This window comes from Dipodomys ordii, unplaced genomic scaffold (assembly GCF_000151885.1).
Source record: "Dipodomys ordii isolate 6190 unplaced genomic scaffold, Dord_2.0 Scaffold4, whole genome shotgun sequence".
Lineage (NCBI taxonomy): Eukaryota > Metazoa > Chordata > Mammalia > Rodentia > Heteromyidae > Dipodomys > Dipodomys ordii.
The window spans coordinates 4265506-4292780 of record NW_012267220.1 but is presented as its reverse complement, the minus strand read 5'-3'; the positions used below and the strand labels follow the sequence as shown (position 1 = coordinate 4292780).

At 34.8% G+C, this 27275-nt stretch overlaps 1 protein-coding gene across 9 annotated transcripts in view; it reads left to right on the top strand.

Annotated features, from left to right (window-relative positions):
- Window positions 1–27275, top strand: part of Spock3 (sparc/osteonectin, cwcv and kazal-like domains proteoglycan (testican) 3) — a 244174-nt gene that overhangs the window by 99979 nt on the left and 116920 nt on the right. For 5 of the 9 annotated variants that reach the window (XM_013024685.1, XM_013024655.1, XM_013024631.1 and 2 more), the window contains one exon: window positions 4268–4313. The exons of 3 other annotated variants lie outside the window; for them this stretch is intronic. Coding sequence is in view for 5 of the 6 variants with exons in the window: in XM_013024655.1 (XP_012880109.1) it covers window positions 4268–4313 (46 nt within the window). In the remaining variant the exon portion in view is untranslated. Of the gene's footprint in view, window positions 1–4155; window positions 4165–4267; window positions 4314–27275 lie in introns of all 9 variants that reach the window. One more of the 9 variants, XM_013024623.1, reaches the window with a different exon arrangement.

The window sequence follows — 27275 nt, the reverse complement described above, 5'->3', positions numbered from 1 at the left end:
GGTGGGTTATTGGAGATAAGAGTTTCACGGACTTTCCTGCCCTGGCTGGCTTTGAGCCACGATCCTCAGATCTCAGCCTCCTGAGTAGCTAGGATTACAGGTGTGAGCCACCGGTGCCTGGCTTGTGAAACTCTTATCTCCAATAAAGCACTCAGAAAAAGCCAGAAGTGGTGCCGTGGCTCAAGTGGTAGTGCCTGAAGCTCAAAGAGGTGCAGGGACAGCATCTAAGCGTTGTGTTCAAGCCAGTATCTCTCCCCACTCCCCTCCATAATTCAGTGTAGATGTAGTAGTGTGGACACAATGAGCCCCAGTGAATAGCCAGAGCTTTAAACTTCTTTGGACTCATTTTACCTAATTTAAAGCCTGGTTGTCATTAGTTCTAACAGGAAAGTAGTTCCTCTGTTCTGTTCATTCCCTCTGATCAACTTCTAAATTTATATTTTCCATATAAATAAACATTTGTCTAACATTTATTTATTGGGTTCATTATTACAAAATATTACATACAATATACAAGCACACCCATATGAAGATAAAAATAAATGATGGTAAATCTATACAAAATGGTGAAGGTCACTGCTCCATAACTTAAAAATACAATAAGTCAGACACTTGTAATAAAATGTTCTCAATGTTGTAAAACTTCTGTGATGGAAATGTCTGTTGTTGGTAGTAGTCATCTGTTATAGGATGTTTTGTATTCCATTTTCTTCCTGTATTTTTCAACATCTCTTCATCTGTGTTCTTAAATGAGTGACATTTCCCCCAGAGGACATTTCAGTGTGTCAAATCTTGAAGGAAGATTTCTTGAGGGTAAATCTGGTATCTCATGAGTACAGGCCCAAAATGTTAAACAGAATCCCTGGTCCTCGAAACAGGAAGAATGAGCAGGCCTGAAATATCAATAATGCTAAATTGGAAAACTGTGTTCTATGTGTGCGTGTGTGTGTGTGTGTGTGTGTGTGTGTGTGTGTATGTATATATATATGATATTTGTTATTTCTTTAAGTATAAGAAACTTGTAAAAATGTGACATTAACTTTTACAGCTAACTTCTGAAAGTGTCTATAAATGGCCTATGTAAGATTTCAAATGCTAGTGACAGGAATTCAACTGTGTCTGTTGAATCACTCAAGATTGGCTGTAGTTGCCTAAACCTAAATTTCTCCTGTTGGAAACATTTCTTGAAATTGTTTTCTAAATCCCTGACTGGCTTATTTTGGATCTAAATTGAAGCTCAAAAACAACCTATATTCACAAAAAGCCTTTTTTGAAACAAAAGAAATTGCGCCCGAATGAACACTTATGTAGAAATACTTTTATTTCTAATCCTGGCAAAATTCCTAAGACTTAATGAAGTGAAACCATTTTGAAAAAAAGTGAAAAAGCCCAGTGAAGTGACAACACAAAGAATATCAACTAAAAATAGTTTAAAAGACGAACTTGCTTTTCTGTCCAATGGCTGGCCTTGAAGGTTGCCCTTGACATTATCCAATGAACCAGGCTTATGTTTTTACATTGTAATTATAAATTTTAATTTAGCTATAAGCTCAAAAGAACCAAATGTGATTATGTGATTTGGAAGGGAGTTAATAACAGATGAGTGAGATTATATTTTACCATTATGTTATGTTGGAGTGTACTTTCACCAGAGAAGATTACATTGTTAATTTTTAAGAAATAGGAAATCTAAAGGACTTTGTCAACAGCAATAAGAGCTCATCCAATGGTGTTTCCCAAAGACACTAACATTGATGAACTTAACTCTTGTTGAAAGGATCTGTCTTATCCTGCCAGGGGACCACCAGAGGCGGGCAGGCACAGGAGAAAGATTATTGCAAGGTTTATTAGAAGAGCCATATGTCTCCTGGAGACAGAGAGCGAGGCGGCCTCCACTATCTAGGTAGCAGCAGGATCTGGGGGTAGAAAATGAGGTAGATGGGAGTTCAGGTGGGTCTGGGTAGAGAGAGGGAGGGGCCAGCAGGTCTGGGTGGAGCTGAGGAACAAAAGTGGGCATAATGTTGACACTTGTGAATAGCTGTTGACTCTAGCACCTCCTCCAGGTCAGACAGATATGGTGCCTTGTATTTTTAAAACTTTGTGAGTAATCTCTAAAGCATCCCTCTCAAATAAGTCATTTTTTTCAACCTACACAGAAGGTTCTGTGATGCTGATCACCATGTTTAAAGTTTGATGGTGTTCTCTGGGAAAACCAGACCTCAAGTTCAAGCACGACTGACTCCAAATCCATTTTTCATGTGTTTCTTTTTAGCTTCTGTTAGGGTAAAAGAGAGATTGGCAGGGGTTGGGGAGGGGGCTGTTCAACTGCCCTCCATGCCAGGAATGAAGGCAACTCATCATTCCTGAACACTAAGAGGCAAATTTAAATCAGTTTCTATGAGCCTGGTCTCCAGTTGTTAAGATTCTAAATGGAGTGATTTAATTGGAAAGCTGTGTTTTCTAAGGACTCTAACATGTTATTGTAAGGAAACTGAGGCAGGGAGGGTATCAAAATAAAGAAAGAGCAAAAGGTGAACTCAATAGACCAACAGGTTTTGGTTGGGAGGAAGCCTGGGAAGGGCAACCACCTTCAGCCTGGTTGAAGGAGATGCACATCACTCATTTACCCCCAGGGTCTCTTTAAATATTAGGCAGAAAGAATGAAGTTGGGGCAGTGGAGTGACAGATGGAAGCTTGGTAAAATGGAGGTGCAGGTGCTTGGATGAGCAATGTTATTTGGACTGAGCAGTGTCAAAGTCTCAGCAGCCTCTGTGTCAGGCAGGGGTCTGAGCATCACCTGTGGCCTTGGTCTCAGGCTCTCTTCCAAGACCACTGGTGCATTTCTTTAGGGGAAGGGGAAGGGAGAAGATTCTAAGATATGGCTGTCAGGAGGGAAGGTGAGTGCTTGGCAAATTAAGGCACTTTCCAGTAGTTATAATTGTTTGGATTTTTTAAAAGAAAGTTGAAAGGGAGGACACAGTGACTGTTTATTTAGTTATCGGAGGCATTTTTGTCCCTCATCTAATCCTACATACTTTAGGGCTGAATCTACTGGCATGAATTACCGTCCATTACTTGTTCCCCAACTCCATTCCTTAACCACAGTTGGGGCATAAATACAAGGCTAGCAAAGATGTCTTTTGTGGCTTTACTTTGCTGTCATTTTCTTCTCATTTGCAGCAGGTAAGTAGGAGAAGACAAAGTGCTGTTGGAAGCCTATTTGAATTAAAAAAAAATGGGGAAACTACATTTAAAAATTTTTTCCAGAGATATTTGTGATTCTATCAATAATGAAAATGTCTGCTATGTTTTATGCACTAGAAAACATTAGCAAATAGAAAAGAAAAATGAACTTAAAAAATCTCTGCTGATCCTTTTCAGATTTTCCCAGTTTCATAGCTTTGCATCTAGGGTAGGAATTTTACCACATTGCTGTTTACCTGCTCCTCTTGTTTAGCAGACCCTATTGTAGTGAAAACAATGCATTGATTGGAACTGTGGGTTGTTTTTTCTTTCCAGTGAAAGATCATAGGTGTGATAAAATAGACTTGGTCCATTTTGCTTTGATTTTAAAAGTTTCTTTTGCTAACATGACCCCAGTTTTTGTGTGAACTTATATTTACTAAATATATTGTAAATAGATGGCATATATTTTTGTTCTGCATTAAAGATTTAGAAGTTCTCCAGGATTTAATTAGATGTGCATCTTTTCAAGTTCCTAATTGTATTGTGATGGACTTCTCATATATTAAATTAACAAGTGAATGATTTTCGTACAGTATATGTATAGTCTACAGACTATTGCAAAATCACTTTTTTCCTGTTATATAAATGGATCCATTTACTATTGTATTAGTGGGAAATGTTGTATAATTAGAAAGTAGTCAGACACTTTATAGTTTACTAGCTTAGGATAATTATCTACATGTTATATTACCCATTGATTGTAATTGAAAGAAATGGATTATAGTATTTAAAAGAAGTGACAACCAAAACAGTTAAGTTGTCATAGCAACCATTGACTAGCAATGAAAATAAATTCATTTGTTGACATTTCTGTACTTTGTGAGCACTGTATTCCCTTTTGATAACTCTTCTTTTTCTCTTGTTCCTTTTTATTTTATTTTATTTATAATTTGCTGCTTGCCATTGCAGGAAGTAGAGGTTTGTATTCAGCTTCTGTGTTTCCTATTTTATTTTAGATTTTACATAAGTCCTTACATTTCAATTACCCGTGTGAACTCAATTCATATTATTTCCCTCATAGGATGATTATTTTCGCACTTGGAGTCCAGGAAAACCCTTTGATCAAGGTAAGAATCTAATTGTGTCAACATAAAATCCTTTCCATAGTCATAAACATTGTCCTTTAAAAACTGATACTACTAAATGTTACTATAAAAATTACAAAATCAAACTTTTTATGAATATATCTGCATGTGGGAATTTTGCTTATTTCAGGAGAATATAGTTGGAAAGTAAGCTAGGTAACATGACAGTGTCAAGCTTTATTTTTAGATATGTTTGGCTTATAGATTTTGGCTTTTAGACATTGCCATTTTTTATTAGTTGGGACAAAGCCCTTCATGTAATTTTAAAGTGCATTAATTTGGAGATAGACGTATTTGTGAAGAATTGAAAAAAAATTGTTCTTATGTCACCTTATCAGTGAATACATGGTTTATTTTAAACAGACCACCTTAGTAATTAGCAGCATCTGAGGGTTAGCATGACCCAAAAGGGAACACTACATGCTAGTGTTCTCCCATCTCTGAACATACAACATATGTTTCTGGTTAGCTTACCTAAAGAAAGTAAAGCAGTAGAAATGGATGGAAAAATACCCTATGTTTGTAACAACAACAAAAACGTCAAACTCTGTGATATCATAATTATATAAGAGAGTTATTTTCTGAATTCCATGATATTAGATCTCAGGAATCTTCCACTTGAAATTTGAAAAACAAAATCTTCTACTGCAGGTAATAATATCCTTGCCAAAGACACTATGGGCTGAAGCATTAGTGGTGATGCATCAGTCAGTTTTCTGTCACTGTCATGAGGCAATTAAGTTACAAAGAAAGAAGTTTAGATTGGCTCTGAGTCTGGTCTCAGATTGAGTGACCCCCTTCTTTTTGGCATCTGGTGAGGGCAGCACATCTTGGCCATAGAAGATAATGGAAGCCACTTTATATCACCAGCCAGGAAAAGAAGAGACTGGAGTGTTACCATCTCCTCTCAGATCATGCCCCAATGCCCAGAGCATCTCCCCCAAGACACCATTCATGAAATATCTTAATAGCCCTATCCAAGCACTGTGTCTTTAATGCATTGACCCCCAGAGGTAGGGCTACTAAACATCCACACTCCAGTGAATACGAGTAAACGATTGAGTTATGAAATACCAAAGAAAGCTTAGAATTTTTCTGTCATGTCCACAAAGTTTTCAACTTGAATATTTGTAATTGAAAGCCATACATGCAAACCCTATATGAGAGTCAACTAACATGAACAATACCAATATTACCCAGAAGGAGGACACTGCCATCCTGTCCAATTCTTCAAAATCAGTTTCTTTCTTTTATCTTTCATGCTATAATACTATTATGCTGAGGTGGTTTTTTAAATGGAAGCTGCATTTTGAACTCAAAATTGATCATTTGACTTGGGTTACTAATAAATAAAAAAGTACTAAAATCAGAAAATGAAAATAAAAGTAACAACAGGCAGAATGAAAATGTATTTATGCACTTTCTTGCAAAATGAATTTTTATAAAGGAATCAAAAACCTTAAAAACTGAGAATTAACTATGAAAAAAGTGTTTCTCCCAAACTTACCACACTTGATACCTCCAATTATGAACTGTAAAGTTGCTTTGATTTGTTCCCCCCATCTTTGGGTGTGTTACAGTATATGAGTGTGAACCATCTCTTGCTTATGTAAATTTTATTATTGCTATAGAGAAAACTAACAAGTATGAGACAATTTATTTTCATTTTCAAAGAAGTTTTAACCTGTGAAACAGTTTGTACTTCTTAGAAAAGAAGACACTTATGATGAGTAAAAGGTAGTATTTCTGAAGTGCCAATGTTTAGTCACTTTTGTATCTGATATATATTAATTTCCTTAATCATGGCAATAATTCTAGAAGGTAGGTGAGAAAATGGAGTTGAGGAGAGATCAAATTCTTCACTCTTTTTTTTTTGGGGTCAGTCGTGAGTCTTGAACTCTGGGCCTGGGCACTATCCCTCAGCTCTTCAGTTCAAGGAGAGTACTCTACCATTTGAGCTACAGTACCACTTCTGAGAGATCAAATTCTTGTTCATATAACATTTCTATAAAATGGAAAGTCAGTTTGGGTTGCATCATTTTGATCTCTTAACTGTATTTTTTTAACATCTGTGTGGTACAGAAATTCATCATATAACACAAAAAATAGTATTAGCTTCAAAACTGCATACACATTTATGAATACATTCTAATTGTACGTATTGAGAAAACTTTTTACTTCTATGCATTCGCTGTACACTAAATCCAACCACTTTCTTTCCACTTTCATCCTTAAAGCTTATGCTTTAGAAATACGTTTTATTTTTCATGTGAAAAAGCATTAGAGAAATAATGAGTACCATTATTTCTGTGTGTAAAAATATTTTGCAGATCAAATTTTGAGTTTTTATAAAATAAATTATATATGATCAATAAATATAAAGAAAGCTTTATATTAAAAATAGTAACAAACATCTGGGTGCCTTGCTCATGGCTGAAATTCTAGCTACTAATGATGCTGAGATCTGAGATTAGGATGCACTGTTTAGATGCATATGTTTTTGGACTTGAGTCTAAGTAGTAATTTATTTATAAACCACACTGAATGACAAAACTTTCTTCTTGCCATATGGATTTGAACAAGATAGGTTTCTTGTACTTTCTGATTTCAGAATTATTTTTAATAATCATTAATCTGCCTAAGATAATTTTCAAGTCTTTTATATCTTTTATTTCAAGTCTCTTATATTTCATTAAATGTTATATTTCATTTCATCTACTACTTGTTGATATAATTTAATATACTAATATGATCAATTATATATATATTTGGGTTTATTAACATCATATTTTAATATTTGAAATGCTTGTATATTATTTATTGCTACATGAATATTTCATCTCAATAAAAGTTGATTTATCCTATTTTTGTCTCCTATTTTCTGTCTTTTTTCTGAAAAAAAGTGAAGAAAATGAAGATTTGGAGCTATCGGAATGAAAATTACTCCAATAAAACTTGTAGTTTCCCTTTTTTCCTTTTTATTTTTTTTCAGGGGGGCCATCTTAGGTCTTGAACTCAAGGCCTAGGTGTTGTCTCTGATGCTTTGTGCTCATGGTCAACACTCTATCTCTTGAGCCACAGCTCCAATTCGAGCCGGGGGGATTGGTGGTTAACTGAGGCAAGAGAGTCACAGACCTACCTGGGCAGGTACTAAACTAAGACCCTCAGATCTCAGCCTTCTTAATAGCTAGGATTATAAGTATGAGCCACTAATGCCCAGTTTATAACATTCCTTATGATGGTGTTTATGCCATTTTGATCAAATGCATTGTCAATTAACTTTTATTTCCATTTCTAGAGACTATTTCACACACTATGTAGAAATTAAAGTACCTGTGAATAAAGTGCCAATATGTCATTATACAAATTGTATCATTTTCTATCACAAGAGTATATTTTTACCTAGTGTATAAACACACACACACAAATACACATAAGTATATATGTATATACTCACACCGGCAAACATATCCATTGGCACCTGCAAACTTGTCTCTTAAAATCAATACAAATTAATTCATAAATATATATACTTATATATGCATATATACTGACAACTGATCATAGACGTGTACCTACATACATGCATGCATACATACATATAGTAGGGAAGCTAATTTCATTTCATATATTTTAAGAAAAACAAATTTCATTAAAAGTGCATACAGTAGTTATGCAGGAGAGGTTCACTGTGTTATTTCCAGACACGCATAAAATGTACCCTACTTAAGCCAGTACCTCTCCTCCCTTATTTCCCCCCTCCCTTCCTTAAAACAATTTCAACAGGTTATTGGTTTCTACTCATATATGAATATAAAGCACTTCACTCGTATTTATTTATGTTCTTCACTCACTCCACTCCTCCCACAGACACCCACCAGTGAAAGCTGCTGTTTAAGTAAAATCTCTTTGACGATGGAAATGCTGCTTCAAAATTAAAGTATATCAATGCCAGAAATAAATTGCATCGGATTTCTCCATGCTGAGTTTTCTGTTCTGTTTCTTCTCTTCATTAGCGTGGTTAATCATGAGTTGACACCCCGAAGTCAACTGAAAAATAGTTTTAATGAGGACATGCATCTTCATGAATAAGCCATCCAAATCCTGTGCTTACTAGGACAAATAAACCAAATGAGGAGGATTTATAAGAAGCATCTATAGGGGTTGCATGCTAAAGATGTAGTGTAAATTATTAAGTGCTTTTGACAAATATGCTGCAGCTTCTAAAGATAAATATTTATTGTTTTCCCTTTCTCTATATTAACCTTGTATTGTTTGTGGCATGGCTTAATTATTGTGTGTGACAGACAAGTCATTAAAGTTTTTAGCAGTGGTTTGGAACAGATGTTTACAGAGTCTGCTTGGATGAATATTATGTGCAAGTGTCACTTTTTAGCCAAAAGTTATCTTCTCCACCTACGCTAGATGGAAACCACAGATGTGGAAACTCCCTATATTTCTCTACTTTTTACTATCCAAACCAGCTTGGAGTTGCTTCCACTTAGTATCTACCCAGCAGGAAATTAGAATGAATAGATTAAACATCAGGAAGCAGAATTGTTTATCAATCTGTAGAAGGAAAGGTGGATGGAAAGAAGGGACTGCTTTGTTTGAAAGAACAGTCCTATGCTTAGCTTTGTGTTCATCCATTGCTTTTGTCTCTTAAGGATCCGATTTATCTGATTCTCATTATTTCTCATCCATTTGCAAAATGTCTTCCATATAAAAACAGCCCCAGCCTGCGTGTCCCTTTACAATCAATATCTGGCTGCAAAGCCAAAGCTGTGGAGATTTCATCTGGAGCTTTTGTTCCCTTCAATGAACAAAGCTGTTCACAGTTTTATGTCTGCAATTATTTCTGCAACTTAAAAAGACAAGTGTTGGAGAAAAATGCAACTCCCAATTTTCTTCTTCTTACAGTGAATGCAGCCCTGTACTTACCCAACAGGTTATGTAGATTAGACAATGTAGGTATTGTCTTTCTCTGATTTCTTGAGTTTCGTTGTTTATGTGTATGTCCTTTTTTTTCATGCTCTCATTTGGTATTTCTTGGTTATGTTCTGAAACAATAGATAGGTCTGACCCAGGCTTACAATAGAGGCCTGGTGGTATGATAATGCGGCTTTGTTTAAAGCTCAGGGCATTTGGATATGTTTTAGTGGAAAAAATGGTGTTCTCAGAATTAAAATTCAGTGCATGCAATCTGCAGCGATGATTGCAGTATTTTCTAAAAGTGCTTTCAATCATTTAAGAATGTAAATTATGAACCGTTATTTGATTTGAACCATTATTTGGTCAACTCACATGAATCGATATAGGATTTTTTTGTATCATTTTGGACAAATACCTTGTTAAGGCATTCAAATGCTAACAGCTCTGTCCAGTTCCATTCTCTATTTGTTAGATTATTCTTATTGGCAGCCTCAGGTCATGGGAGTTCTCTGGGCTCCTGTGCAAAACTTACTAGAAAGTTATATTCAACCCAGAAAACAGCACCACATGCTGATTTAAGTCTTCACCACGCTTTGTACCTAAGATCTACACATTGCTGCTAAGTGAGGAATTTATTTTATTAGCCAGTTCTGCTTGCTTTTGCAACAATGGATTTTAATTTGTTTAGTTCCATAGTCTATAAAACCTAGCAACTAAGACTCTTAGATTCTGTAGTTTTAGGTCAAATCATGGTACTGTCTCCACTGAAGAGCAAAGAGTTGAACAAGCATCTGTGTTTTAAATAGGATCTAGATGAATACAGCTTCATTTGATTTCTGTCACCGGAGCCTACGCCATTGTTCTGGGAGGGCAGTTCTATTTATTACCGTGTGATGCACAAAAGTGCATCACAGAAGTATGAATCAAATTTATAGAGCAAATGATCGATCAGATTCACTTTGGAGGTGTTCAGTGATTTAAGAAAAAATACATTTATCACAAACTTTGTTAATACAGCACAGGCAGTAATGAGCATTGCAAATACTGAAAAAAACTCCATATATGAAATTATAAGTTTATGATGTATCATCCACTGGGTGAAAGTATTTTTCTCTTAGATAATTTCTATGGAGAAAACTTTAGTCACTTATAACTTGTTGAAGCTTCTAAGTACTTTTAGTTTAATTCAGTTGTCAAGATCATCCAGTTTTCCTATCATCTGCATGATAGACATATTACATAATGGTATAGATTAGGCAACTCCAGTAGCTTCTGACATATATTTAAAAATATATTTCTGTTAAAAATAACAGAAATTCAGGTGGTTTTTTTGGGGGGGTCCAGTTGTGGGGCCTGAACTCTGGGCCTGGGCACTGTCCCTCAGCTCTTCAGCTAAAGGTTAGTACTCTACCACTTGAGCCACAGCACCACTTCCGGCTTTTTTCTTTTTGCTTATGTGATGCTGAGAAAACGAACCCAGGGCCTCATGCATGCAAGGCAAGCACTCTACCACTGAACCACCTTCCCAGCCCCTCAGGTTACTTTTATTCTTGCAAGATATCCTATCTATTATCTCCCTCCTTATATCCATAGATTACTTAAGAGCCAATTGTGAAATCTCTCACAGCAATGTTTGTTATAAAATTCTAGCTGGTAAAAAAATATAGTTAAGTACATACGCTTCTGCTGGCTAGTGCTAATTATTTAAAGAGAACCCAAAATAATGTAAATTTCAGAGAATTCTCGCATGTTTGTTCTATCTAAGAAAACTTCTGTCACTTTGATATACATTTTATAACTTGCTCAAGAAAGCATACAGAACTGAAAATTTACTTCTACTTTTCTCATTTTCATTTGTTACAAACGCTTCTGATTTAGTTGAAATGATCACGGAAAACAGGTAAACATAACACAATCCCAATGGAGGACAAGTCAGAAAATGCCTACAATAAAGAAATGTAGTCTGGTTGCCAAAGTTAGAATCTAGCTTTGCAGTGCGGCAATAAGATTGGACCTAGCATCTCTTGCTAAGATGGCTAACTTTGCCCTGGCTGGCTTTGATTTACCATCCTTTTCTTTTACCTCTTGAGCAATTGAGATTATAAGTTTTGTACTACCATTTCTGGTTTTAGCACCTAATTTTTATAACGTTTTTGAATTAAGATCAACATTAGACTTTGAAAACTTTGGCAAAACAGCCATTCAAACTGTACATTCATATAGAATATATTTTTGGTGACTCAGATTAGAAAGTTCATAGTATGATTTAGGAGCCAGAGGTAGGCATCCATTTTGGCTAGAAAGCAAAACTACTGAATGTTGGATGCAAATGTTTCCTCCTAATGATCAATATGAACTCATGCTGTTTGACCCCAGAAAGTATTGGACTTTATCTTCAAAGGCAAAAGTTCCTGATTTGTTTTATTTAGTGTAACTCAAATTATTTATATGATTATCTCATTTTAAACTACTTCTTAATTGGTACCTGAAGTTAATTTTATGGAAAATATACCTATCAACTATAAATTCAGCCTTTCTGATGAAGATGTTACTTACGATTACAAATGCATCTCTCATTCTGCTTCTAAACTTCACTATACCAATAATCAAATATACTTGCTTTTACGATACACGTGTTCTTTGATGTGTGAGACTTAGTGTTCCTTGTTAATTGAGGTCATAGTTCATCAAAACACATTCAGCTATTGATATCCATATTAATATACAAAAATTTGCTCTATCACAAACATTGCATTCCCTGTAATACAGCCATAATTAAATGTTTAACTTTTTCCAGTTTGCAATCTCCATTTTCCATTTTTCCATTTTGTGATGGTTTGTGAATGTTTGTTTCTACTTCCCAGCAAGAACTCTGTTGTTTGAACTTTAGTTTCAATAATCAGCTTTCCTCTTACTTAAATCTATATCATACTCATTTTTTGTAACTATCTGTCAATGAATTGAATTAAAACTAGATATGCAAGAATGTCAAAAACTATATACAAATTTTAATCAATATTAAAAAGAATAATGACTGGGAGTTTCCAAACACTAATGTCAGACTCCAAACACTGATTCAGGAAGATCAGAGAACATAATCCAAAGAAAGATGGATTCCAGAGAGCTTATTATTTCAAGCTGAAAAAAAGCAAATTAAAAATAAAAATACCTAAAGATGCCAGAAGGAAAATGAATGTATTTTCCACATATGATCACAGATAATAATTGAGGAAGATATCTCTGAAATCATGCAAACAGTAACAGAATACAGACTATTAGTGTTTAAGGAAAGACCCCAAAATAAAACCAAATTAAAAACAAAACCCACCATGCTAGAAGTCTGTCTCTATGAAATCATCCCTCAAAAGTGAAAGAGAAACAGACTTACTTAAACAAACAAAATGGAGAGGACATTTTGTCAGAAGATGTACCTTACAGGAAATGCTAACATTCTTGGGAGAGCAGGAGAATGATGTGTCACAGACAGATCTGCCTGCCTAATGGATGACTACTGAAGAAGAAATGAGTAAAGGTAAAATAAAATGTTCTCTCATTTAAGGGGTACAGTTTCATTCAAAACAATAGCTATAATGTGCTAAATTATGTTTTCTTATTACAGCGAAAATATTAGGAAGAAAATAGTAATATTGTAGGTGTGGGGAAGAGTATGGGAGTGTTATGTAAAAATCTGCTACGTGTTAATTTTAGAAATGACATTTTCATGAGAATAAGAATCTGCCTTTTAAGTATTACTCTCTCCCTTAATGGGTAAATTTCAGGGTTATGGAGTGCATTGTGGCCCTCAAAAGTCTGTATTAAATTCTCAGACCTTATATACATTTTTAATGTGACCTTCATTGAAATGGAAACCATTGTAGATATGATTAAGTTAAGATTGGGAGAGCTCTAGGCCCTTAAAAGTGACATCCTTGTAAGAAGAGAAATGACAAACACTTTCAGAGAAGCCACTGTAAAGGAGACAGAGATTGGAACTTGGAAGACTTAAGCCAAGAACACCAAGGGTGTCCAACCACCACTGGTAAGGAGAGAAACATGGAACCAATGCTCAGCTTAGTCCTCAGGAAGGAGCCAAGATGGCTGATGCTCTCATCTCAACCTTCTGGCCTCGAAGAATTGGAGAGAATATATCTCTGTTGAAGCCACTTGGTTTTCAGTATTGAGTTGTGATAGTTCTGGGAAAAGAATACAATCAGTATTATTTTTTAATTGTCTGGATAATTCCTATAATGCTTAATTGTATTCTATCACCTAAACACAAAAGCCACTGCAATGACAATCACAGAATAATGCATAGCATTTCTCTACTTAAATTGCCATGTATCAATGATTACTTCTAATGTAACAGATGTAATGTTATTGACAATTTGTATAAAGAATATGTGTGCAATGGATGCATATTTTTGTTCAACCACTTTTTATTTACTTTTTTTGGCAGTAAAATGCATGCCACACTCTGCTGTTTTATTACAAATTTTCCACTGGATGATGAGAGCTCTAAACCTAAGATGGCCTCATGAGTAGCAAGTCTGAGCAATAGGTATGCTTTTGGCTCTTCTTAGAGATTAAAGATAGCACAAGATGAAAACTATAATTTAATTTTGGATGTGCAAGTGACATTACAGGAATATGGAGCTCTCTTATTCAAGTATTACCAGTGGATATGGCATGAGCATGTAGGTGATCAGAGTAACCATGGCACAGACACCAAACATCGAAGACCACTACTAAGAGATAAAGCAAAGAAGTCTAAATGTGACCACCATTTGCATACAGGTCCATCTGAAGTGATCTGAAACTTAAAGATTCTTTTAAATTTTCTGGTGTTCTTTGACTAAGTTATCTTAGCCAATTTCTTTTACATCCAACAGAAAGATATCCTGACTGCCTATAAATTTGTAACTAGAATATCATTTTAAAGTTGGGTAAGCTGAAGTAGGGGTGGAGGGAATCCCTTATACAATTAGTTTGCATCCCAGGTTTATTATAAGAAGTCACTTTTCTGTGCACTTTTGTCTCTGAGCTTGAACAGGATATGCTTGTGAACTTTGTCTTTTCCAAGACCACAAGATAACTGTCATTTATGCCAAATATTCTACAAGTCAAGTCGATAGCAGCTGGAATAGCATTTTCTCAGCAGCTTTATTACATGGGTTTTTTGGGATGCTTTGGTGTTTTGTTTATTTGTTTTGGTAACTGATCCTGTTATCATATTGTTAGCTTCAAAACAAAATCAAACAGAAAGATGTAAGTACTTGGAAGATCTTTGACCTTTTCATAAAACAAAAGTGCCTTTTATATAATTACACCTCAAGACAAGTCCAGGGAAATCCTTAATACAATGAAGCTACATCAAACTCAACAGTTGCTATGAACCAGATTTCCTTCCAAGGTCAAAGTCAAGTTCTCTTAGGTGAGTTGTTATCTCTGTGACTTCCTCTATTGCCTCTCACCTCTGTAAAGAAGCACTTTGGAACCTTGAATCCTGAAAGCAACAAGCCAATCCATACAATCACTTCGTTAATTGGGAAAGCTTTGACCTGGATAGTTTATATGAACCACACACTAATTTTTTTTTCTTGCCTCAAGGAGGTGAAAGTAAACAGCAAGCCTCAAGCGCTCAGTTTCCCAAGTTGTTTTTTTTTTAAATAAGTAGTACATGATTTATAAATCTAAGTCTTCAGCCTACATTACGACCTGATTATGGCTCAGCTGTTTGAGAGAGGAAGACTCAAATAAGGACTGAGCTCCAAAATTTCATCCAGAGAGCCACATACATGCGAGGTGATCTCCGAGAATAAAATCGCAGCCAATCAAGCAGTACAAATCTTCCCAAATGCTCCTTTATTTGTTGGCATAACAAATGGCCACACAGCATCTATCTCTCAGATCCATCTAACATCATCAAAAATATGAAATGATAAAAATTCAGAAAGCGATATTGATTCTCATCGCATGTAGAACACTGCAGGCTGTGTATGACTTACACGACTATTCAGCCCCTACCCGGATATTTTCCTCATGGTGAGAGAAGGAGAAAAAGCAAACACAATTTAAGAGTGGATCATTTTACAGACTCCAAACAACGTTTTGAAAGCACAGAACACTTTGCCAAAAGCCTTCTAAATAACCTTCTAAAAAGATCCCAAAGAATAGTATCAGTAGAAAAATGTTTAACTTTCATTTCTCTTTTGTATCTGACTTACAGTAGGACTGAAAGGTATTTTTTTTAAACAGTGACTTGATACAAGATGATAGCAAGACTGTAAATAAATAAGGTCAAGTAAGACATGGGGCAAAAAATAAGAGAGGAGAAATGCTAATTTTGGATTTCATTTAATGTAGAATTAAGAAGAAAATCTGGCAAAGGGATTTGTGAAGCCAAGTGATTTTTTTAGTAAACTAAGAAATGCATGTTGATACATCATAAAAGCATATTAAACAGCACTTACATAGTTGAAGTAATTTATGTGTCCCATAGTTTCTGTCAATGGGTAACTACATACCAGAGAAATTTTGGTATATAAATGTCTTTATTTGTTTTGTCAAGTTACATTAAGGAGTCTTGAATTACATTTTAAACTACTAAAATGAAAGAAGAGTTACTTTATTGAGAATTACATTCAGCAGGTCAAGTGTAATTTTTATCTTTCAAGTTTTTATTTAAGCTACAGTGAAGAATTGACTTTTCATGGGCTGAGGCATGAATTGGAAGAGATGGTACACAAACCCAGATGGATTTGCAGACACTAGGTGAGAAACAGTACTTTGGGAGCTCTTCGAAGTAGATATGAGTTTACATCTGTGAGCTAGCCATGACAGTAGCTTTCTAAAGCAGGATGTCTAACCTTTTAAAATGAGGTTGACCATTCAGTTTAATAAAGATAGGTAGAGGTTATGGCTAGAATACTAGGAAGAATCTCCTTTCCCTGGCAGAGAGAGAAAAAGGAAAATTAATTACTAGGATTACAGTAATTACAAGTGGTTTTGGGGGTTGTAGAGCAGTGGTGAACTTGCACACCAAGGGTTTATGGTTTAATTCATGAAAGAGTATTAAGCTGAAGCACGTTCATCTTCCTGTGCTTAAGAAAAGATAGGTCCACAGGAATTTCTGCTAAGCTGGCAGGTGCAACTTCTCCTTCACACTGTATGATATAATTGTTTTCTGTCACGTCTTCTATTATTTTATGTGTTTATCATGACAGTTCATCCCATTTTCTGACATTGTTGTTCAGTCTAAATGTGAATTCACACTTATTAGACATCGTGATAACCATATAAAAACAATGGAAAGCGTAAAGCAAAACAAGTATCTCCACCAACAAAAAGGCAAGTTAGCTCCACACTGCTCCTGAGTTAGTTGACATTCCACTTTTTGTTACTAGATGTTGTCATCCAATTGTAGCTTCAGATCTTGATTCTCCATCTTCACAAAGAGCAATTCATTCAGTAACTCATAATGGGAAATACAGGGATGAACTTTAGATCATATCTATGAAATGCTCTTTTTCTCTCTTTTTCTCTGTATCTCTTTGTGTCTCTCTTATACTTTAACATTTACTGAAACATTTTGTATTTATATTTTTCATATTTGGAACTGATCTGAATATTAACGTTAATAGACTTATTCCCTAAATATTCCCTTTAAGACTTTTCTTAGTTTTTAAACTCACTCTAGAAGGTAAATGTTAACGTAAATATTCAAAGTATACCTGCATGCAGATCATCAGTTGATAAAATACTGTTTAACAGAGTTAAATTAACTTTTATACAAGCATGCTGACTTTTAATTTTTACCTAAAAATGATTTTTAACATATTGGCACAATGTGTGTGTGTGATTTTACTTAGAGATGTATTAAACAGCAGTGTTGTCCTAGGTAAAGCAGTGATGATTAAAGTTGAATTAAAATTCTAAACATAAATATGGCCACAGACCATATTTTATCTTTATTCAAAAACCTGTTTTTGACAGTGCACTTATAAATGGTATAGTTTTAGTCACAGGACATGACTTCAGTCTTCCTAAGCTGATAGAAACTGAGTCATCATTATGCTGCCAATTTAATTCCCTCCATCTTTCATCCTGTTTTTAATTAAATGGTTAAGTTGACTTCAAACTGATTTTTAACCTTATCGTCGTCTATCCATCATTCTACTGAACAAAAGATACGCCGTATCTCACACAGAGAAATACAGAATGACCTTCTGTCAATTATGTGTCGTCCACGGGGAAGACAACTTACTTTATATGCTGAACCAACCTTCCTGCCTTCTTTCTCTTCTGCCTTTCTCCTTCCTTTCTTCTTTTTCTTTCCTTTTCTCCTCTCTTTTTCTTCATCTTTGAAAACTTGTAATGTTTACATTCAAACTTCATCCTTAATTTCTAAGTTTATTTTTTTCAGAAGTGATTTTCTCCACATGAGGAATGGGTAAAAATAAAAATAGTTATACACTTATAAATATGTATAGTTATATACATATAAGTACAGTTATATACATGAGAAATGGGTAAAAATAAAAATATAGATATACACATATAAATGTGTATAGTTGCATACATGTAAATACAGTATATATATATGTGTAACATCATGTGTATATATGATGTTACATATGTACACGCATATAACTATACACATTTATATATGCATCATATATACTTATATATGTATACATCAAATGTATACAGGTCATATACAGATCATATGTATATCATATGTATACATATATGTACACATATGTATGCATCATATATATACATCCTATATACATCCTGTACACACACACATATATATATACATCATATATTTATATAACATCATATGTACATATGATGTTACTTTGTTTCTATTCCTAGATGGAATATTCTTGTTACTGTTGTAGTCTGAAACAGACCCAGCAGTATTAGGAGTTGAAGCCTGGTGCACAAATGGGGCATTATTTTGGGAGGCCACAAAGACTTGAGGATATGGGGTCTAGTTGGAGGCAGTAGAAGACTCTGGACATTCCTTTGAAGGGCATTTTGTGTGTAGCCCCTACCCATCTCTGTCTGTCTCTCTGTCTCTCTGTCTCTCTCTCTCACCAGACCTCCATGAACTGAGCCATCTGCTCCACACTAATCATGCTCCACATGATCTGCCTTATCACGAGGCCTTGTATAGTCACATGACCCTGGGTTGTAGCTTCTGAAATCATGAACCACAGCAGTATTTTCTCTCTTCAGCTGTTCCTAACAGGTATTTTATCCTTAGGGGAAAAACCTGTCTAACAGAACACATAAACATCTATCTAGAATTTAGGAGAGATTCACAATGTCCTAAGAATCCAAAAATGTTTTCATTTCTACATTTGAAGTCTTTCTGAATGTTATCACTTACTTTAAGCCATCTTAAGAAAAAAGCAAAAAAAAAAGAAAAGAAAAAAGCAATAGCTATTATTATTATTATTTATTTTATTATATAATAGATATTTCTTCTGAATACAATGGAATATTGAAGTCCAGTATTTTGAATACGGTAACTTTGATCATTTATATTCAGCAAGATGAAACAGGCTAAAGCAACAGATGAATTTGACATGCAGCTATCAGAAGAAAATGAGCATATTATCATTTTATGGAGGATCATCTTCATCTGGTAAATTTAAATGGAGAACAATGCAATTTACTGATAATAGCTACTCTAAATTCACCTTAAACTTGAATCAACATTTTGGAACTTTCCAGTTGCTGCATCAGAGGCAGGCAAGGAATAGTCCATTAGCATACTGTTATGTATATTTTAGTACTGTGTACTATTCTGCTAAGACTCATTCTAAGACTTGCTATGCAGGAGACTGAGAAGATTTATGAGCCATGAGTAAGCAGAGTATTTTCAATTTTCAGGGCTTCTGCTCATCCAATATACCTTTCATTTGCTTATCTGCAAACCAGAAATAATGTTTCCATTATAGGTCAGTTAAAAAGATTAAGTAGTATGTGTACAACTTTGAGAATTGTCCTTAGCCTACAGTAAACACTTGAAAATAATAACTAATGACATAAATTGCTAGGTCAGCTTTTAGACATGAAGCCCTAAATTAAAAGTTGAAATTGTCTTTTGCTTTTCCAGATGCATTACCATGAGCATTTGTTTAAACATGGTAACAGCTTTTAAAAGTGGCCATGACAGTAGGCAATAGTTTTATTTAGTTTTAAGAAGTCGTATATTGATGCTTGGCATTCCTGATTGCCTCTCCTAAGCTAGTAGTCATGTTTTTGATGATGGTGGTTTCACAATGCCATAATATCATGACTAATATACCCTGCCTGTCGCTGAGTTAAATTAAATCCCAGTAGGCAGTAATGGGCACCCTGCTGAGTATCTCTGCTAAGTATGAACAACTACGAAATAAAGCCATTATTTATTATTGGAGAATTCATGTTTGCATGTAGTTTTCGCAGGAAACAAAAAACGCAAAGCAAGCCAAAACTATTAAAATAACCAATGTCATTAATATCTTACAAGGTAATGACTGGGCTTTTTTGCATTTTTTTCCAAAGACTAATTAAAAATGGACCTATACAATGTGTAGAATTGGATACAAAAATGGAGATTCATAAATACTTCATTTGGGACCTTTCCTACTGAGCCTTTTTATTTTCATGTGATAATTTAATACAATTGAAATGACATGTTTCTTAGTAAAATAACATGTTTTCTTTCTTTATAAAGCTTGGGTGTTTTATCTCCAAATACACACATATGCTTTTGCTAAGTTCTAAGCAATCAAATAACATGCTTTGACAGAGCATATACTATCTGCTGAGAATAATATAGGGTAAGCTATATGATGTTAAGAATTGGGAAAACCCATTATATAATTTTACAGATGAAGAAGGCAAAATTCAAGAGCCTAATCTCTGACACCTCTTACCTGCTAGACCCCTGTACATCTTCTCCAACAGCAGGGAAATCCAGACGTTCATTTTTTACTTTCATGTTGACTTTTTTTTACTAAGAAAGCTTCATACTCAGTTGACTGTGCAAAACAGTATTACCACCTACATTTTTGCATCTAGAGCTCCATTGATAACATCTTTATGTTAAGAAATATCTATCTAATTAATGGAACAAATTTAAATTACAGAATGAAATGATGTGTAACAATTGGACACTTTATCTTCCCATCCTATAACTAACTTCTCCACCCCCAAATGAAATCCATTCTAATATAATAATATCATTTAATGGATTTCTTGTTTTGCTTCTTCCTGGCTTGTAAGTTTGGACTGTTGATCAGTCTTTTTCCCTCCTTCATTCAGAGCCATCACTAATTTGTTGAAGAACATCATCAGTTGTTGCCTCGAATAGTTATAATGCTGTCTTAGCCAAAAGAAAATAATGACAACTGTAGGCCTTCTATAAATATTTCACCATCAGCACTCTTCTGAAAGGCCTTCTGGAAGATGTATTTCAGAAAATCTAGTAAAACACAACACAAAAGTGGCGAATTTGGACAAATCGAGAAAACACATTTGCAAATTTAATCAATTATGTTTCTAGACATAAAAGTCCTGAGACTCATTTTATTTGCCTAAAAATTCTGAACTAAAATATTAGAAAACGGTAAGGAGAGGTAGGTAGTAGCTACTGATTAAAGATTGTTCAGATGGGCCAGGTGTCGGTTGCTCACGCCTGTCATCCTAGCTACTCAGGAGGCTGAGATCTGAGGATCTTGGTTCAAAGCCAGCTAGGGCAGGAAACTCCATGAAACTCTTATCTCCAATTAATCACCAGAAAACCAGAAGTGGTGCTGTGGTTCAAGTGGTAGAGCACTTGCCTTGAACTGAAGAGCTGAGGGACAATGCCCAGGCTCAGAGTTCAAACCCTACGACCGATCCCCCCGCAAAAAAAATATTGCTGATATCCAAGCCCTGTTTGGAGAAGAGCTAGTGAAAAGTATAGCTTTGTTAGAAAAAAATGTAGAACTAACTCAAGTTTGTGGAGTTTGCATTTTTATTACTTAGAAGAGTACCCTTGTGAGCTGTTGTTTTGTAGCAGGGTGGGTAGGTGTTCCCTAGGGAATTTTTGTCCTTTCTTCATTATTCCAGCACATCAACCATTTGCTGTTTTCCTGCAAATATTTTCAAGACTGGATGTCTCAATCTTCTAAGTATGATCATATATCTACATTCTGTCCACATAGAACAATATTGCTGAGGTCACATGTAAGTTTGGGAAGTTATATGTTCAAGGAAGTCAGGAGGTCAACATTGTAACCCCATTAACAAAGATGGCCAAAGAAGAGAAGAATCCTTGCTTGAGCCTGTGACACCATGAATCCCCATACTTGTTTCACAAGCAACATTTCCATTGATGTAAAGACAAGATTTATCTTTTCTAAGATTCTAACATGTTTGTTTAAAATAATATATATTCATTCTTACATGGAAATGTCAACACTAAATCAAGATCCTTTATACTCATAGAGTTACACATTGAATCAAAAGCCTTTGTGCAATTCTTTTAAGATAATATAATACATTATAATTAGTTAAAAGATGTATATTACCAGTTCCAAAATAGGAATGAGGGGCAAAAAAGATGATAAGCCATAACATGAAAGGCAGATGTTGTAACATGTGGTGACCACAACTAGTACAAATATAGAGTTACCAAGAAGGTGACCCTTCATACCTGGTAAGTACCCTGCTTTTAGTAGTTGCCAAAGTATTTGAGTCTTGGTCCTTCTTCATATAGCTCTAGTCAATGTGTGCATTGTGATAATTATGAATCAAGTGTTCAATTCCCTTTGTGATATCAAAATGTTTAAGATGGATGAGAGATAGGACAAGTAGAAATAAAGCAAAAATACTAAAAATACTAAGCAGAATAGGTCACTGATTTAAGGAATAATCAAAAAGAAATAGAAATTTAATTTTAAGAATAATAAATGAGATATAATTCACCCAACATTTACAATGAAGTAAACAAAACTCCAAATACTGATATTATTTAAAATAAAATAGCTAAAACAGTAGATTTTTATAATTGTAGATCATGTATGCCAACAAAAAATAAAATAATATATGTATAATTTATAAATAAAGTATTCCCTAAGAAACATAAGATATGAAGTTGCATGTGCCAAACAACATAGTCTTTAACATACTAACATTGACAAAAGTAACAAGAAAATGAATTCAAGTATGAATCTACATTGACACTTTAACAAATTTCAATAAGACACATTACATAATAGATGATATTCAAAGTTTTCCAGGATGTTGTGCAGAAACTGTTCAGGGTGTTATGTGGTTATATAAGAAGAAAATGATTTATTCTGTCTGAGGGAGTTGGTGAAGACTTTCCTGAAGAATGACATCTCAAAAATATGTCAAGAATAATTAAGACTTTTTCAAGGTGAGGGGGTGGTCAATTTCCAGGCAGAGAGAACATGAAAAAAATGGAGAATTTTAGGATTTAATTAGAATTAAAAGAGAAAAATATGTGATACAAGGATGAAAAGTTGTGCAAAATCCACATTATATAAGGTCCTTTCTGATCTTCTTCAGCTCAGTTTCAAAACTCACGTTTTGGAAAAGGAAATTATTTTATTTCATAAATTAAAACCAGAAAACTTGCACCTAAGAAACCTCAAGTGCAAAAATGAACTCTCAATCAATGTTACTTATTTTCAAATGAAAATTAAAAAAAAATTAAGTTTATCAGACAAGAGGAATTATCAACAAATTAATGAATCATTTTTGTATAAAATAGCTCATTATCATAAGCTATCGTTATCTTACCCCTTAATTTATAGCAATTCTTATGTTTTAGTATTTTCACACTTTGTCCTCAATAGCCAAACTGACTTGAGATTTTCATAATTCTCTATTATACAATAGCATTGTGTCTATATGGATCAATGATCAAAATTGTTCAGAGGTCCGAACCCAGTGTTTATTTTGGGCAGAAAGCATCAATTTAATGATTATTTTCTGTGTCTTTGAAAAAACTTCCAGTAGGTAGAAAACTGAAACAAAAAGCTTTTCATCCCTTACATTACCATTTTTAGGAATTCTTCTAAGATGTTGTACATGATTATTCATAAAGATGACCAAATCCCCAATATGAGAAATTTCTCATGAGACACAGAGCACATAGAACAGCTGACAGATTCTAGCACTAAATCTTATCGATTCAAGTGGCTATATTTACCGAGATATTTCTTCCTTTCTCTAGATTGTGGCTAATTAATCCAGGTCTACATTAATTGATTATTTGTGTGTGTTGGGTGAAGCAACAGAGATAACGATAACTTAAAAACCTGTGCTTTGCAAATATATATATATATATATATATTGGGGGCGGACAGTTGTGGGGCCTGAACTCTGGGCCTGGGCGCTGTCCCTCAACTCTTCAGCTCAAGGCTAGCACTCTACCACTTGAGCCACAGCGCCACTTCCACCTTTTTTTCTTTTTGCTTATGTGATGCTGAGGAATTGAACCCAGGGCCTCAGGCATGCAAGGCAAGCGCTCACTGAGCCACCTTCCCAGCCCTGCAAAAATATTTGATAGATGTTGTTGGCAACAAATCTAAAGTTTTTGATTGCTAGCTTTAATGGCATAAACAGTTGAAGCCTGTATATATGAAAAATATAATCTCCTTAATTTGTCTATGTTATTTATTTATTTTCCAAATCCTGATCATAGGAAGAATATCTCTATTGAGTGATTTAATCAGAAGGCTACAAATTGGTCGTCTTTTTATAGTTTAATTCAATAATTACAAAATAAGAAAAGAAGAAAATAATTCCACTGAATTCTATTGGGGTGGGGTAAGTCGCTCAGCATTTATTTCATTCACTTGTTCTTTTGCAAGAGAGTGTCTGTCTGTGTCCATGGTGGGAAGGGCATAATGAAGAACGGACTGTGCTGGGTATAAATAAGTACTTATCTATTAGATTTTGTCTATTCCATTGGTCTTACATTTTGGCATTGGGGGCAAGAGGGCAGCTCACCCTTCAGAGGACAGCTCAGTGCCAGCCCTGAAGACATATCCATCAGGGGTTATGCTACCGACAAGCTGAAGGCAACCTTTAAATTCTAAGCAGAAGGCCCAGCCGTCTTACAGAGGTAGCTTGAATGTGTCCCTGTCTGGGAGTAGTTCAGAACCGTGTGTGAACTAGCCGCTGTGCACCTGCCGCCCAGTGAGGCGGGAATCACACCACCTTAGCTTCCCTCTATTCTGCCTCTCTTCCCAACATTGCTGATAAGTTGTGTGAACTAGCCGCTGTGCACCTGCCGCCCAGTGAGGCAGGAATCACACCACCTTAGCTTCCCTCTATTCTGCCTCTCCTCCCAACATTGCTGATAAGTTGTGTTAGAGCCTGAAGAAGGGAAATGGACACCCAGACACAGTGACATTGCTTTTCTTCCATCTCTCCTTCATCTTCTCCCTCATCCATTACCAGCTAGGAAAAAAAATCAAAGAGCTCTTTTGATCATTTCTTCAAATCATATTTCTCTTATATGTTAATTTTAAAGAGATCCATTCCCCAATACAGAATAATCTTATGAGCTCAGTTGTCCAACGTCATTCTTTATAGTGTAAGTAGGGAAAGCGATAGTGTAATTAGAATTTGGAAAATATTTCTCAAAATAGTTAGATTTCCATGTTCAACACTGAATATATTCAAGCATTTTTTTTAATCACAGAAGGAAACATCTCAGTTTCTATGGATTGTAGGTTGGTATTGTAAAAGCTCATCATGCATAACTTTCCAAACATATCAACTGTTTTAGTTTAAAAGTTGAGAAATGACTTATACAGCAATATTCTTTTGGACATATTTTCCCATCAGTTTAAAGTTCTTTAGTATTTCATGTTTCAGTTCCATTGCTATTATATGATTTTTAATGTATTATTTATTGATATCTTGGTCAGAAAGATGGATATCTCATATCAAAATATATTTATCAAATCAACATCTTAGTTATTAGGCTCTGACTATTCCATCATTTTCGTTATGATGAACCATTTCTTGTAATTTTACAGGATTTCAAGGCAGGCCCTAAAATTGGATTATGCAATAATGGTTTAGTCACATATCATTGGAGCCTATTTGGCTGTCCATCAAGTAAGGAATTATAAATATCTTCTGATTATGCTAAGTATGTGAACACACACTTTGGCTAATAAAAATCCCTTGTGTCTTCAGATTTCTAAGTTAGATACTTTGTGGCATTAACTTAGGAGATATGGCAAGTAATTAATTTGAAAAATCCAGACTAAAGATGCAGTTCTTTGGTAAAGAGACAATTGGCATTTTTATTTGCATCAGGTTACAAGGCAGATTAGAATCTCTAAGCAAATAAACAGGTTGAAAGGGCTCTGAGCATCAGAAAATGAGAGGTCATTTGATTTTGTTGCCTGGATCACATAAGGGTTTTCATTTAGTGGCACCAAAGTAGGTGACAGTCAATGAAAGGTTCATTTAACAACAGTCAGATCATTACTTTGCAAAGGACTGGTTCTTTTCTGTAGGCAATGACATGAATTAGAAATGACAAGCTGAAAGCAAAGAGACATCCACAAGGCTTACTTACCTGCAAGGGTAATTATGCTCAGTGCTTGCTAAGACAATCTGTTCACGTTCCAATTGAAGTGCTAAACATGCAATCATCACTCACTGCTGTGTTTAAGAACCACTCCAAAGGTTTCATTCATAAATACATTTTAAATAGAAAACAATATTTGATTAAAACTCTATTAGCCGATATTAATACTGACTTTATGAATCAATGTGAGTTTTAAATGTACAGTTCGATATAAAGTCTCATTCCTTATTTAGAGATTTACATGCCAGTAATTAAATAAAAGTAGTTTTTTAGATGGTTGTCAACAGTATTTGAATATAGTTTTGAAGGCAAGGAAAGGCAGTGCTGTATTTTTCTGGTCCTCATTTTTTTTTCTTTTCTGGGTTAATGTTATCTGTTGGAAATGTATAGTTTACCTTACTAGACAGCAGTTTTCATCAATGGTAATAAATTTACTTGTTAGTACCAAAATTTTAATAGGAGAATTTGTGTTGTCTCAGTTTTACAGTTCTCCATTTCCTACCCTCATATAGTTGAAAAGGTTTTCATAGTTTTATACTCTAAAAGACTGCTTTTGTGAGTGCCACTGAACAAAATGAACTTGTGTTTGTACTGAGGCATAATTTACATAACATAAGATGGAATGATTTTAAATGTGCAGTGTGGTAAATTTCGGTGGAGTCAGTCATACACTTCAATAGCTCATCAACCAAGATAAATACCATCTCCATCACCACGACTTCCCACACTGCTCTGCACTGCCCTTTGGCTCATTTCTCTCTCTGTGTGTGCACGTGTCAGTCTCTTGACTTTCTAAGGGTAGCAGATTGACACAGCTTTCAGTGGAAACATGGCTGGGCTTACAAGCCCTGTGTTCATGATTGGTTGATGCTATTCATCTTCTCAAAAGATTTCAAATGAAACTGTTTGCCTTTATTTTTAAATAGGAAAAGGAAAAAGACAAAGCAAGCAAATAAATACAAGCACCAGGAAGGAGGATTTATTTGGGAAAATGATAGGTGTGGACTAAAAGCCGTCTTCTTGCATAGCAATAACTCTGTCCAATGACTGATCAGTTGTTTGAAGAGTTACATGGCATATGCCAATAGATTTTGTAAGAATTTAATAGTTATAATGGGATTGTCAGTAATATTATCCAAATGTAATGCTTCTTAATTGTCTGGAAATATTCCAGTCATTTCACACAAAATGCAAAATGACCTAACTTTTAACTCAGTGTTTACTTTTAAACGTATGCCTTATTTAGGATATGGGAAACCTAAGCAGACAACCTGATTGCAAAACTGTAGAATCACTACTTTTATATTATCAAGAGTGGCTTAACTTTGATTTGTAGATTAAAAACATTAAGAAATAGCATCGTTAGAGACATTATCAAGGAATTACAG